The 15430-nt window shown below is 42.6% G+C and overlaps 1 protein-coding gene across 3 annotated transcripts in view; it reads left to right on the forward strand.

Annotated features, from left to right (window-relative positions):
• Positions 1-8401, forward strand: part of UQCC1 (ubiquinol-cytochrome c reductase complex assembly factor 1) — a 39929-nt gene extending 31528 nt beyond the window's left edge. For all 3 annotated transcript variants that reach the window (XM_080627774.1, XM_080627775.1, XM_080627773.1), the window contains exons 8-10: positions 3479-3556; positions 4983-5096; positions 7757-8401. In XM_080627774.1, coding sequence (XP_080483900.1) covers positions 3479-3556; positions 4983-5096; positions 7757-7891 — 327 coding nt within the window. In that variant the 3' untranslated portion in view covers positions 7892-8401. The remainder of the gene's footprint in view (positions 1-3478; positions 3557-4982; positions 5097-7756) is intronic.
• Positions 8402-15430: the final 7029 nt, after the last annotated feature.

Here is a 15430-nt window from a genome sequence, read left to right on the forward strand (position 1 = left end):
ATTAATATGGACTAATCCTATAGCAGCTTTCACTTTAAAGGCTGTGCCGATAGATATTTTCCAACATGTTCAGCAGTATGCTCTTACTTTCCTAGAAATTCCTAGAATACCCCATCCCTGGAGAGGGGCTTTGAACAAGGGCTTGTAGGGACAGGCCAAGGGGAATGGCTTTAACCTGACAGAGAGGAGACTGAGATGAGCTTTTAGGCAGAAGCTCTTCCCTGTGAGGGTGCTGAGGCACTGACACAGGCTGCCCAGAGAAGCTGTGGCTGCCCCATCCCTGGCAGTGTTCAAGGCCAGGTTGGACACAGGGGCTTGGAGCAAGCTGCTCCAGTGGAAGGTGTCCCTGCCCGTGGCAGGGGTTGGAACTGGATGAGCTTTAAGGTCCCTTCCAACCCAGACCACTCTGTGATTTTATGATTTTGTTAGAATCAAACCCTTAACTGAGACTTGATATTTTAAGTTGTCTGATACAGCAGAAGTCTCACCAGTTGGCTGTCAAATGATGTGTATTGAACTCATTGAGGCTGAAGATGAGGTTTCTTACTTTGGCATTATAATGCAAGTGCAGTAGTCATGTGCTGTAGTTGTCTTGCAGCAGAGTGGGACATCATGGAGTCTTTCAGTGAAAAGTTGTGACATGTAGAAGGAAGCTAGGTTAGCTGTACATTCCCTTTTTCAAAAGGTCTTATAAATGTGTGATGTACCAAAAATGTATTCATTATTTTGAGCTAAGATAGTTCTATGTGTCAGTTTAGGTGATGGTATATACATTTATTCTGGTGACAGCTCTACAATGGGTTGTTCCAAAGAAGGCAAAGAGGCTCAGTCCCTAGAAGAGCTCCACATGTTGCTGGTTGTGGTGATGTTAGCAGTTACTTACTTGGAATTGTCTAGCAGGTTTTTTACTTAATAACAAAAGAGTCAGCAGAGTCAGAACCAACCAGATCCTGACCCTTGCCAGTGGTAAAAACATGAACAAGCTTAAAGAGAGGAATCATTTGCAACAAATGCTGATTTAGATTTACTCATTTGGCCTGTTTCATAAAGAATTTTTTCCTACAATGTTTTTGTTTAACCACTGGTGGTTGTATTCTTCAGAAATTGCAATATTCCTTTAAATGTAATTTTATTGCCTAAGATAGTGCTCCATCCCCAAAGTCATATTTTCTATTTTAAACTGGTTGTCTTTTAAGATGCATTTATTGCCATGTTTGTACAACTTGGTTATCTCCTTCATCAGTCTATTTCTTGCTAACTTAAAGCTGCTCTTAGCTTTTAGTAGAGAAAGCTGCTTCCCTGGGGATGTATAGTCCAGGACTTGTCTCTGTAATGGGACTATTTGTTTTCTTTGCCCCTTGCAGTTGCCTGCTGTAACATTTGTAGTATGTGTTAAGTAATCCTTGAGGTAACATTTTTATTATGTCATAAAAAGTGCGTGGCAAATATATAATAACTCATGGAATTTGTTTGTTTAAAATGGAAGGATAATTTATTGAGTGTGTTACATGAGACCTGCTCCCCCTTATTAGAGCTGTAGAAGTGCAGCTTATTTAGAAGTACGTTCTATTGAGAAAAACCACGATCTCTGACATGCAGAGAAAGTTTGAGCATGGTTGGGTAGAAATGACATCATAGTTTATGTACTCCATAAAAATTTAATTAAGTCATTACAGAAGTTGCAGTCATCATTTAACCCTCTGATTTCTTATGGTTAGTTCTTTTTTTTCAACAGTCCGTAATAACGAGTCTCCAAATCTTGAGAGCCTGTAAAAGAGCTGCATGAATTTTAATAGTTTATATTAATGGAAAAATATGAGTAACTGACATAAAAGGAATTTTCCTTGTGTTTGCACTATATGCATTTCTATAAAAATCAACAGATGAAAAAAGGCAGTGGTTTAATGGAAGACTATTTGAACAGGAGATTTGCTAGAGTGGCAAAAACCAACACATTTTGATCGAAAAGCTGTTGCATAATTACTAAGGTGAGTACTGTTAAGGATACTAAGAAGCTGTTTAGGACATGTGGTTCGTGCTGTTATAAGTGTAACAAGCTGTGCACCAAAGACAGCAAGGATTATTCCGTTTAGAACTGATGTCCTACCCTGTGTTCCTGCTTGCAGTTTTCTTTTTTGTAAAACCTGTCTCCAAGATGCAGTCTTATATGTGAGTGGTGTGCAGGTATGGAAATAATTACCCTTGCCTTTTGAAGAGCATAGAATCACAGAGTGGTTTGTGTTGGAAGGGACCTTAAAGCTCATCCAGTTCCAACCCCCTGCCATGGGCAAGGACACCTTCCACGGGCAAGGACACCTTCCACTAGCGCAGGTTGCTCCAAGCCCTGTCCAACCTGGCCTTGAATACTGTCACGGATGGGGCAGCCACAGCTTTTCTGGGCACCCTGTGCCAGTATTTCACCATGCTCACAGGATGAGCTTCCTAATATCTAACCTATATGCAAGATCTGTAGAAAAGAAATGCTTAATATCTCTTAGATCTCTCCAAAGAGTCAATACAAAGAAGCAGCTTTACCTGTCAAAACCTTCAGGAGAGAAGCTGTTTATTAAATCATTTTGTGGATCAAATTAAAAAGTACAGGCAAAAGGACTAAATAGTTCATATGAGGGAGATGCATGTGAGTTATTTCAGCCATCACTCTGGACCTAGCTATTGATCTCTCTTGGTTCTGGCTTAAGCTCCCAGGGGATCAGTTCTGCAAGCTAATGGGTGGCTTAGGCCAAACCACCAAATATTTAAGCAGCTGTTAAATTGAGTTAAAAGTCAGTGTGGAACTTGACTGAGTCACAACATAAGCAGAAGTACCTGGATCATCACACACTCTGAAAGAAATTTAGTCATAGTAAAAAACTAGTACGTCTGAGCTTCTAGTGAGATGAAACAGAATTCATGTTATTCCTGAATGAGGAAATCACTATTGACAAGTGAGGAAGAAGTGGTGGTAGGGATGGTGCCTTCACCTTCAGTGTTATAGGACTTTCTCTGTAATAGCACATCCAGCTCTGGAGTCCGTGCTTTAGAGAAAAAGTTTCTGTAAAGAAGAAAGAGTTTCTAAGAGCGAATCAAGGTCTGCAAGACCTGCTCAATAGTTGAAGTACAGAGAAGTCTTCATTATCTTAGCCTGTGCTGCCACTGAAAGGACAGCCTTGCCTTTGCTCCATCCCCAGCTGCAGTTTTTCTCTGCTCATGTAGTTATATGTCAGTGCTGTTGGCTGAGGGGTTTTCTGCCATTCATACATCCAGAGTAACACTGACTTTCATGAAGTACAGAACTAACAGAGCTGTATTGTGTCTTGTTCTAAAATGTTTGACTGCACTAACATTGTTCCTTACAGCCAAATCCTAACCTATGTGGGCCAAGGTACTGTTTTTTGACTGCTCAGAATGAAACTGATACTATTTTGTCATCACCTCCTCTTTAGAGCCTATATAGATGGTTTTCTGGTTTATTTTTCAGATTAACTCTGTTGTTCTAAAGCAAGATATGAGAAGTATGGTAGAAAATTTCTATGCAGCTCTGTTTGGATATGATGAGGTAAGATGTTTTTAGAGAATGTGCAAGAACAAGTAGACCATCTAATTCACAATTGAATTAGATGGGAAATACTCAGATGAAATACTGAATTACTGAATACTCAGATGGGCAAAACGTTTGCCATACGTATCTTTGGAGAAATGTTATGTTATGGAAACAGACTTCATAGTTACTGTGATCATCTTACACCTTGAATTAAAGTGCTTTTAAGAAGAAAGAAAGAAAGCACACAACAAATTGATTTAAATTGTGGGACATGGAAAGAGGGATGTTCTTTATACTGCTTCACTGTCACTGCTTGACCATCAGTAGATCATTTCCTCCCTCTGAATGCTGTTGTTCTCAGCTATGCTTTGAAAGCAAAGAGAGTATTTACAGGGAGTCTCTAAGAGAGGGTATTTGTACGAAGCATCTCATAATATGGGGGGCAAAGGCACCATTGTGACAAGCGTCTGCAGGGCTTTCGAGAAGATAATACAATTACATCATCTCTTTTAGTAGTTATTTTTTTCTTTTGTGAGTGTTGCTCTTAGTGGTCTTAGTCAGATGTGAAATTATTTGTATTGCTTGCATTATTAATATCTTATACATGTAAACTTCATAGAGTTGTGGATAGTGTAATGGATGCAAGTCTTTAGTTTTAAGCATAGCCAAGATTTGTCTGCCTGTGTCTGTCATCTTTTCTCTTTTTGTTGACACTCTTTGGATAAAAAATGTCTAATTAAAGACAAATGTTGACAGTTTTTGTTTTTAACTGAATGTTTAAAATCCTCTCGTGCTTTGGCAAATGTGTCAGCAAAAGACTGGATAGATGAGACTATGGTGATAGCACCACATGACCTAAAAAGACAATAAAAGTGGGAGGGAATAAAAGTGCTCATGGATGTGATTCTTGCATAAGCCAAATTTAATACTAGATTTAAATGGAAAAGTCTAGGTAGTTCTTGACCTGGAGGACTTCTCTCCTTCTCATGTAAAATGCAAAATAGAAAAGCAAGGCAAAATAGCAAAGTCCTGAATATGTTTCTGCATCCTTCAGTTTTTCTTTTCCAAGTGCAGTGGGCTTCACCCAGTTCTGTGAGGTGGTGCTGTCTGCTCTGTAAGTCCAAAATTGTTATGATTAAGATTTCATAACGTAGAAATGTACATTAGAAAAATACACTAGGAGTACCCTGACCCAGTTTGTTTTCCAAATTAACTTGCCAGAATATCTGTTACAGGCTGCTCTGTAAATTAATTTAAGGCTGGGATTGTTCTTCCATTCTGGGAACAAGTGATGCTGATGCCTTTTCATACATAACAGCCCATAGCAGCTGTGGGCTTTGGGACAGCTCATATTGTCAGTTGCCAAGTAGAGTAATGGGGTTGTCTTGTGTTCAGATCCTCTTCACATGCAGTTTTTAATCTCCCTCCATATTTCCTTTAGGGAATCTTGTCTGATGATCATGTTCTGGCAGCAGCTCTTTGGAGAAACCTCTTTAACAAGAACTGTGAGGACCCTCGGCATCTGGAGTTACTTGTAGAGTACGTGCGCAAACAGGTACGCTGCAGTTCACAGTGCAACTTCTCTACATTCTCCTGGTTAGAATATTAACTATTTATTTTTATTGCTTGCATACTATGTAGCTCGGTTCTCATAACTGATCTTTATATTCAGTGATTATTTTTAAGGAGAAAAAAAGTAAAAATACAAAACCAGGCTGATACTTACTGCATTTTGATGAAAAACGGCTGCAGAGAAATACAGGGAATATTAAAAGCAATCTTGCTTATATTTTTCTGGACTTGTGCTGTGGAGGGTTTGACAAAATATGTCAGAAATGGGCTGCAACTTGTTGTAGAGTTATAATTGATGTTTCAGAGTTGGGATCCTCTTCATAATGAAATGGCATGCAGAGTTTGAAAGTCTCCTGATGATATTTGTGGGAAATAAGTAAAAGAGGTTTTGTTTTCCAGAGTTATTATGTTTCAGTTATTTCCTGGAAGAAGCTCTACTAAGTAGTGTTTGTTCTGTCAACCTTTGGGAGGTTTGTGAACCAGGTTTCTAGGAAATGTGGTAGGAGTGGGTACCAAGTAGGTACCAAAGACAGAAAAGGGCTGGGAGAGGTTCTGGAGGAAGTGTGTAGGCTGTTGGACAGGGAAATGGAGACCAGAACCTCCACACGAACATTCTCTTTAATGTTTCCAATACTATATTCAGATAGAGATTTGAAGAGAAAATATTTCAGTGTGTGTCTGAGAAAATGGTATGGGAAGTAAAGGGCTGAACTTTGTAAGGGATGCTTTTGGAATGCCAGAGGGCTTCTCAGGAGGGACAGACAACATAATGCTTAAGGTTGCTGATGCTTAATATCAGTGAGGTAAAGGAAAGTTTAAAAGTGAGGATTGGCAGGGAGCAAACACAGAATTATGTACTTTGGGACAGTTTGCTGCCAAATGGGGAATTTCTTGCACTTCTGTACAGGCAAACAAAGGATAGGACAGAAGCTGTCAGCAGTTCAGTAGGAAACAGTGGTCATGCAGGTGAATGTGGCACACTGGGGAAGAATCAGCACTGCTTCTTGTGAATACGGGTCATTCCTGTAGACAACTCTAAAGTGGTGCACTTGAGAAAAACATTCCCAGCTTTACATATATACTGATGGGCTCTGAACTGTCTGTTACCACACAGGAATGAGTCCTTGAGATCGCAATTATCAAAATGTCAGCTCGGCACCCTGTAGTGTTTAAAAAAAGAAGTGAAACATGCTCAGAATTACTGAGGAAGGAATAGAGAGTAAAATAGTGTTTTCATGCCACTTCTTAAAAGATCAGATGGGACTCTTGTAATCTTGAATAATGTGTATGGATTGGGTTCTGACTATAAAAACTGAACTGAGGAAGGCTCAGGGAAGAGCAGTAAAGAGGACATGAAACAGCTTCTCCATTAACAAATGAATAAGATTCCCTGCCTGAGAAACAGCTGAGGAAGAATATGAGCCAGCTTTGGGAAATCTTGAAGGCATGTGAAAGGTGAGCAAGGAAAGGCTGTTCACTGATACAGGAATGTAGGGACATAACATTGCCGTGGGTTATTTGGAATGGTACAGTGGCACATGGGTTCCAAAGCCACTGGCAAGGGCTATGGGAGATAAACCTGTACACGGCTATTAAATCCACAACAACCACTTCAGGCTCAAAATTCCTGACCTAACAGATTTTGAGAGGAAGAGAAAATAAACAAGGAGAATAACATTGTATGCATGCATTGTACTTAACTGGGGAATTCTGGACTGTCAGAAACAGGATATAGTGCTTAGGTCTGACCTGCTGTGACCACCAGTGTATTCCTTCCTCTGTTGAGAAACTCCTTGTCAGATTATCTTTGGTTCCTGGTCAGCATTGTGTACCAGGTCTTTCCCATAGCTTCTTGATGAACCTGTCTTTAACAGTGGCTATTAGGGGTTACCAGAGAAGGCTATAGTAACAGGGCAAGCATCTGTACTTGGAGGGTCAGCTCTCCTGGCAACCAGTGTTTACAGACTTCCTGAACCAGAGGTGGTGGTTTTATCTTTTACTATCCTTCGATGGACTTCCTCTCCCTTCCCCCTTTACAGTGTCCTGTGGCAGTAAGTTAACTCTGTGCTGTGTGACAAGAGGGATCTCTTTATTTTGCTTACATTGCACCTTGAAATTTAATTTGATCCCAAGTATTTCTTGTATTGCAAGAATGAGTGTTCATTCCATGTTCATCTCCTCCACCTCATGGGCTTTCATATTACAAATCTCAAGTGTTCCCTGCTGGTCAGGCTTCTTTTTTTCTGTCATGCAAAGCCTTGATCTGTGTGAAACCACTTCTATAAGAGCACTCCAGGTAGATGATGGTACTATCAGTGTGTCACCTGAATTAAGTGCTGGGGAGATAAAATGACTCATGTTAGCTTTGCGTGTCTTCTCTTTGTCCTGTTGCCAAACTTTCAGAGGAAGCATTAGGTAAGATATTAGTAGAAGACCTTATGCAGTTAACTCCAGTGGATCTGCAGATACTTATCTCAGCCTTTCCCTGACTCTTAAGACTGAAACATATTATCTTTTCAGGTCTCACACAAATGACTAAGTATGTTAAACTCTCCTTTTTGTGCTTCATTTCTGGAAACCAGCCTGTTTGTGTAGCACTTAAGGAGTGATGGGGCACCTTGCACTAACTCCTTGTCCTTGCAGATGCAGCACCTGGACGCGCTGAGTGGGGAGGATCTGCTGCTGACGGGTGAGGTGAGCTGGCGGCCGCTTGTGGAGAGCAATGCCCGCAGCATCCTCAAGCCCCTGTCCCCTGTTTACAATGATGAAGGACTCTGAGTGCCTGACATCTCTATCAGATTGTCAGATCAGCTTGGGAAGCATGCTTGAAATGGGACTGGGCTGAGGCTGTGGAGTCAGGAGGAAAATCTGCTGTTGGAAAGGCAGTATTTAATTAGATGTCCTACCCGTGGTGCCTCAGTACCAAACTGGACAGCCATGCTTTTCTGACTGTTCACCTGCAAATAAATGCTAGTTCATTTGAGAACCTCTGTCCGTTTTATGGCACTGAGTGGTCCTTGCTGACAAACCGAAAGACCTGCCTTCTGTCTTTAGGAAACCAGGTATTTTACCATGACTTAGAATTATCTTAAGAAGACATTTCTGTCTTCTTTAAGAAGACAGTTCTGTCCTTTGCCATGTTTGAAAGCTGCTGCCTAGAGGCACAATAGTGTTCCTCTGCTCACTGAATGGTTGTGAATGCAAGTCTGAGCTTTGCATATTAGATGTTAATGTATTTTAAAAGCCTGATATCAGGATGGAGTGTTCCATTTTTGCTTTAGTGGAGTTAAGAGTTGCTTTAAAAGATTCTGAAAGGTTTTCTGTGAAAACCCTTTTTAAGAACTCTCTGCTGTGTTGCACAAGGATAGGAGGATGCAAAGGATAATGCACAGTCCCAGTAATCCTCTCTGACTCCAGCATCTTAATGAGAATAAAATCCAAACCAGGGCTGAGCTGTCACTAAAAGCTCCTTAAAGTAATTGGTATTTCAGTCTACCTTGCTGATATTTCCATATTCTTTTTAGAGTTCTGGTCTACGAATTTCTTTAGGAAAAGAACATGCCTGGTTTTGTCCATGGCTCTCAATGGGACAGGGCTATGCAATCCTCCATCCCAAGTCTGGACCTATCAACCCCAAGTGATCTGGCTGTGCAGGCAGCTTATGCCAGCGTAGTAATTATAGGAGCAAGAGCTCCAATGATGAAATGGGTAGGGGCTGATGTGTGCTGAGTAGGTGGATGGTTCACCAGGATACTTCCAGGTCAGGGTTGAAAGTTTTCATTTCTCTCCTCTCTAAACCCCTAATCAATAATAAATGTCAGTCTGGGTAAAACTGATGTGTGTGTGTTTTCTGTTTGCACTTATGATAAGCCCTGTAATATCAGGACTTATCCCTAATAAAACTATTAAACAAAAGTCCAAGGTGATAATCCTCAATTTGGAAATTAATCCTTAGTTTGTGATTCCGTAATGTGGTGAAAGCGTGACTGTGCCTGGCTGTGACTGTTCTTCCTTCTGAAGCGGCTTGCTTCATATTGTGTGTTTTGGGGAATATTTGACATCCCTTCTCTGTGTAAAAAGCAGCGGGATGCAGAATATAGGCTCCCAAATGCTGCCTTGCATTTTTTATTTCTTTAAATCTTCTCTTAGGGAGCCTTCTGTGTATAAAAAAGACATTTTGTTCCCTTCTTTTTTTTTTTCCAAGGCGAACTTCCTCAGTTTAACTTGTTATAAAATGAGTCATGTAAAGAAACCCTCTCTGTGTGAGGTGTATCCCTTCTCTGTGAAAACATTACAGACCAAACAACTTGCTTGCAGTTTATTTAAGATGCTTTTGTTGAAAGCTGAGCTAAGCAGAGAAACTTCTTATGTGTGAAGTATTATACAGTGTGTGTGAGATAATAACACCTTGTAATTCATTACAGCTGGGTTGTATTTACATAAAAGAAGGCTGAGCTGTGTAGGAATTTGCTGATTAATTTATTTTTAATGAGAGTGAAGTATACCAAGTACCAAAATAAACTTTACTTTGTGTATCTTACTGCTCCTGAAATAGGTGGAAAAATTAATGGTAGATATTTTGGCTCAAAGCTACATACATTAATTCATATACAAAACAGTTATTTAAACTTTAACCCCTTTCCTGCTATGTAATTTAAACCTGGACTTGTTATCCATGCCATGGGAACACAGGGAGTCCACCACCATCCAACCTGTGTGCAGGTCAGTGGTTGTGTCATGTCTGTGGTGCTGATGCTGTGGAGCCAGCAAGCTGGGAGAATTGGTGGCACCACTAGTCTGGAGATGACAGTCCTTTTGTACTGTGAATATGGGATAGCCACATGGTCAAAATGGAGCCCTTTCCTGTGTTTATGAGCAGGAGGCTCCAGAAATCATGGTGCCAGATTGGCATCTGCTTTTGCACTTTTTATTAATATGAGAATAAAGACCTATAATCATGGCTCTCCTTGTTCCATGAAATGCCTTCAACCACCCCACAGTGGCAAAGCTGAGCCAGCAGTCGGGGTGTGTTTTGGACAGAAATGTGTGGGGCCTGTTAAAAGAATAAGGCAGAAACTGTCTGTGAATTAAAAGGGTAATCTGTTAGAGAAGAAAAATACACCGGAGCCTACTTAGGGCAAGGGAGGACTTTACTTCCCAGCCATTAGTTATCTGGAAACAGGATTTGGATGTAGAATATGACCTCCTTTACCCTTGAGAGGTGCGTGCCAATAGGCTCAAAACATGCCATTACCAATATCTTTATATAAGACATCTTTACAACCAGATTTAGAGTCCTTGAGAGAGGGTACATTTCCAGTAGCAAAATGTGCACCTTGCAAGCAGCAATGATTTCCTGTTAAAAGCGATTGCTGCGTACAGCACTGTTCCCACTGTGACAGAGCACGGGAGTGTTTAACCAAACATTGTACAGCCCATCCTTACCTGTGTTCAAGGTTTTGCAGAAAGAATAACTGAAAGTGTTTTGGTTATGGACAGTTTTGTGTTTATGCTCTTGGCATTCCTGAAAACAGTCTCGGAGCATCAGCTGGGGAACACTTACTGTATTTTAAGTGAATATATGCAGTAAGGAGCCGTGGTGAGCACTTTATCATGCAGCCTGGTCTCCTGTCTCACATGTGGAATTTGGACATTGCTTTATGATTCCAAAGGACTTGCTCCCCCAACTTTCCCAGGTGTCTTAAAAACAAGAGACATGAGCCTCTGGGAAGCACCCATTATTTCAGCTAGATCTTGGCTTTCTTGTGTCTGTGAGCAGAAAAGAAGGGTCAGTGCTCAATGTCTTCCCTTCCTTCTCTGCTGTCTTGCACCAGAGGGAGAGTAGGTGTTAGGTTTTTCCCACAGGGACAAACTTGGGAAGTCTCTTGCTTCAGGCTGATGTTCTGAGACATTTGGAGGCTGTGGGGAGTCATCTGATCCCCTTCAATGCCTCCTCTGTATTTTAGGTGGTTAAATGTCTTTCTGTGTCATTTCTGCTTGGATATTTACACTGCCTTTTGGTATTTATATCTAATGGGTTTCTCCTGCTTCTTCAAACAGCTGAAGTGCTCTTAGCACAGGCATTCACAATGAGCTTCACGTTTTCTGTACTGTCCACGTGCATAAGCCCTATTAGAGTGCAGTTACCACTTCCAAGATTTCTGCCTCCCATCCTCACCTTCCACAAAGTGAAGTTTTCAGTCATGCTTCCACTACACCAAGCCCTTGGGTCAGAACTGCTACTCCTGACACAGCAGTTGGACTTGATCACTGACCTGCCTCACTTGCCCTGCCTTTGGCTGGCAAATAAGGTAAGCAGAAACTGGAGGCTGAGGAAGAGCAATTTTCCAACCAGAGCTTTAAATGGAGTAGAGTGAATGAAGAACAGCAAAGCTGTGGGAGGAGAAGCGTCGGCTGGGAGGGGATGGTGACTGGTTCTGCAATCATTGTCCCTGTGATGTATGCCACTGCATGACACCCCTGAGGAGGAGTGGGAGCCATACCATGACACCCTGTGACCCAGTCATGTTTTTCCACTCGCCTGCTTCCAAAAGCCTGCAGAGGGGTCTTCTTTCAGAAATTCAGATCAATATAGACCTGCTGCAGGCAACTTCTACCAGCTTAATCTTGCAGCAGTGGTCTGCATCCGGAGATGTGCTGGAGTACTGCCCGGGCATTTGGAGGAGTTTGCTGATCCCCTCTTCAGGTATGCCAAGCAATTGGTTGCCCATCTGGAGCTCCAAAACTGGACTGTGTGTGCTTCCTTCCAGGAAGATGAAAATACCAGTGTTGGGAGTCTTAAATGTTTGTTAACACCTAGAAATTACTGAGCGTCTTTCTAACTCTTCTGCTAATAGAGTTGTGCCATGAATACATTTGTTGTGATGTTCTCCTGCTTTTCAGGCCCCAGTGCAGGTGTTTGTGGTTTTAACCTAGTACATGGGGAGGTAGGGTAGGGGTTTATGAGGCTGGTGGCAGCTAATTTCTTAGTAGATATTCCCCTGTATAAGCTCCTGCCCTTCCCATCTGCCTCTTCACATTTGCTCCCCTTTGTTTCACCTCTGTTGTCTTCTTGTATAATAAATAAACTCTAATTGAGACTTTTTTGCTCTTTTCTCCACAAGACCCTGTGCTAAACCTGTGCCCTGTGCTTCCTGCTGAACAGTGCTGCATCAGGCTTGACTTTGGTGTTTGAAGGCTTGGTTAACACCTCTCCCAGGAGCATGGGTGATGGTACTCCTACCACTCTGCAGCGTGCCTTGAGGAGCAATATCACTATCTTTTGGGCATATTGTGTCTGCACAGCCTGGCCCACAGCACTGCTTGTCTTTTCCTGAAGGTCTGAGAAGTCAAGGAGAGGGCAGAAGCTTACACAGGAATCTGGGAAAGTTGGCAAGAACATAGCAAAGACCCTGAGGCTCCTCATGAGTGAGTGGGAGGCTCTGCTGCTTAGGCAGTTATGCTGTGCTTGTGAAGTATCCATCTCTCCTCTGCCTGCAAAAGGAGAGTCACTCACCAGTGCTGGGGGCTGCCTGGCCTCCTGCACTGTGATGGGGCAGTTGCGTATTAATATCTATATTGATTCTTTCCAGACTCCTGTGGTGAGTTTTTTATAACTGCTGCCCTTTCTTCAGGTGTTTAGGGCTGTCCTGTGCATCCTCCATGTGTTCTTCCTGAAGTTGCTGAACATGTTAAGGGAGTACTTGTTTTGCTTACAGTCATTCAACCTGCCTAACAGCTTGCTCTGCTCATTTGTGGGACAAAGAGATGTTTGAGCCTCTTTCTTCCACTAGGAATGCAGAACAGGAACTCACACTAGCATGATTCCCCCTTCTGCTGTTACATTTCAGTGGCTGCTCCAGCTAGGATGTGCTGGGAGCAGACGGGATTTAGGACAAATATCAGTAGATGTTCTTGAGGGATGTGGGGCACACTAGTGTAAACAATTTCCTGCATGCAAGTGCAGGAACCAGGAATATTGACTGTCCTGTCTTTGTCTTGTGCAGGTATGTTCATATAGGAGGACCCCACAACATGTTGCTGAGACCGGATCCTGGTGGGGTTGGTGTGCTGCTGCAGCTCTCCCAGGAGGTAAGAGCTCCTTCATGCGTACTTAGGAAGCAAGGAGTCTTGCACATGCAAAGCCTTCATTAATGGGTACATGACTGACTGAGAGAGTGAGCTGGGCTCCTTCATTCCTCATCCCACCTCTAGCCTTCTGGGCTCCTCCACATCCTGTCAAAGCTAGGCATCATATTAGGATATTCTCGTTGTCCCACATCCCTCTCTTCATGCCCTCTTCCTCTGGCAGCTAGACCCATTGATGTTACAATGCCCATTCTATTTCTGTATGTTTCCTTTGGAAGGAGAGAAGGAAGAGGTGTCAAAGTGTTTTTTCACATGTTAAGTACAGGGCAGCAGCTTAGGCAAGAGGCACACTGTGGTCCTTCTCATGACAGCTCTGAAGCAGCATCCTGAGCAGCTCAGGGCTGGACCTCAGAAGTGCCACTAGGGTGACTCCATGGCCACATGTTGGCTTCCCTACATGACACATGTGGAAGGAAGAGCAGCAACTGGAAAGAACTGACATGCTGGGCATACCAATGAGCAGGGAGCCAGTGGGGGAGGTAGGCTTATCTACTTTCCCTCTGCCAACACTGGCAGTTAGATCATTTGGCCTGTAGCTGGCAACTGGTATCCAGTGCCCTCCTTCAGCTGAGCGAGTGCAGAGCCCTCTCCTGATTTGGAAGTCTTAAACCATAAGGAATTCGTATGCTGCTGCTGTGTTGAGAAGGATGATTCTGTAATGCTGTGGTCAGGAACCTTGGACAAAAACCTGGGAGACTTGATTGCACTGCTCTGTCTCAGAGTCCAGTGCTGACACAGACCTCTGGGCAGTAACTAAAATTTGGACTTTTCTCCTCTAGCTGTGCTTGCTGTTTATATCTGGCCAGTGAGTTCTGCACAGTGGAACACTGATACGCAAATGCCTTCCAGAAATGCCTGTGAAATAAGTGCGTTTGAGCACCACAATGTTTTGTGATGGAAGATGTGGATTTCAGTCTGCAATAAAAAGCAGAGGGAAAGCAAATCTGGCTTCTTGTATTCCCAGGTAAGTGCTGTCAAAGAACTATTCTATCATGAAGCAAGTTAGCAGGCTCCCTTCCATTTCTGCTTGAAGAGGAAGCAGCAGGTACGTTTGTGGAAAGCCTAGGCAAGGTGTTTGTGTTTGAGCTCCAAGAACATCTGTAGTGGGACACAAGAATGAAGTATTGCCCAATGCTTGGATCCTGACAGAGCTATATCTCAGCTATACTCAACCAGAGTATAGCAGCCTAGGGACATTGCCTTGAAAGTGGGACTCAGTGTGTGTGTTTATCCAGATGGAATTTTCACCTTGTCTTTCTCTGCTGATTGCAGAAGGTGTGTAGACAACACTTTCCAGATGAGATCCTTGCTTTTAGCTGGCAAAAATTGGCTGATGTGATTCCCGCATCCTGTGGTGCCCAATCAGCCTGTGGAGTGCCAATTACAGACATTTGTCTCTTTCCCAGACAGCAGGGGCAGGATGCCTCTCATCTAATTTTAGATGTCTGCATGGTAAACCTCTGTCACTGAGTGTCAGCCTAAGCTCTCTTACTCGGTGGAGGATATCAGCACATTTCATCTGACCTGTTTCAGATGTTTGCTGCAGGGTGAGGTAACTGACTCCCCAGAAATCATTGCCTCTCCCCACCACCAGCCGAAGAAGCCCAGCCTGACAAGCTGGGCTGGAGATGTTTACATCCTATGTGCTTTCATATGCTGAAGTACATGAGAAATTACTGCAGGGAGTGTAGATCATTACCAAATACCAGCTGGTGACAGTGGTAATCCCTTTACAGAATCAGCAGCAGTTGTTCATCTGGCAGAAAACACACATTTGGTGACTGTTTTAACATTCACATTCTTTTCAGTGGTGTAGGAAGGCAAAAAGTAGGGTGATGTTACCCTTCTTTTATGTTATCACCAAGGTGATGTTATCACCCTGGCAAAGCAGCTCCAGAAAAAGACCCATCATGTTATAGCTGCTTCTATTGGTTTTTTCCCCAAACTTCCTCCCATTGTGTTTGGCTGTTCACATCCGATTTTAAGTTAATGTTATTCTTTAGTTTCATCCCATATCTGTTGTCACTGCTGGCTTTGTGCCTGCCTGCTGCATTGCAGCACAGCTCTGTCAGGCAGCTTACATCTTCTGGCTAAAGCTTGTGTTCTTGCAGTTTGCACAGTCCTGGTAAGAGTTTGTTCTGACTTCAGGGATCTAAAGGCTAGACAGAT

This window comes from Psittacula echo, assembly GCF_963264785.1.
Source record: "Psittacula echo genome assembly, chromosome: 12".
In the NCBI taxonomy this organism is placed as follows: Eukaryota; Metazoa; Chordata; class Aves; order Psittaciformes; family Psittacidae; genus Psittacula; species Psittacula echo.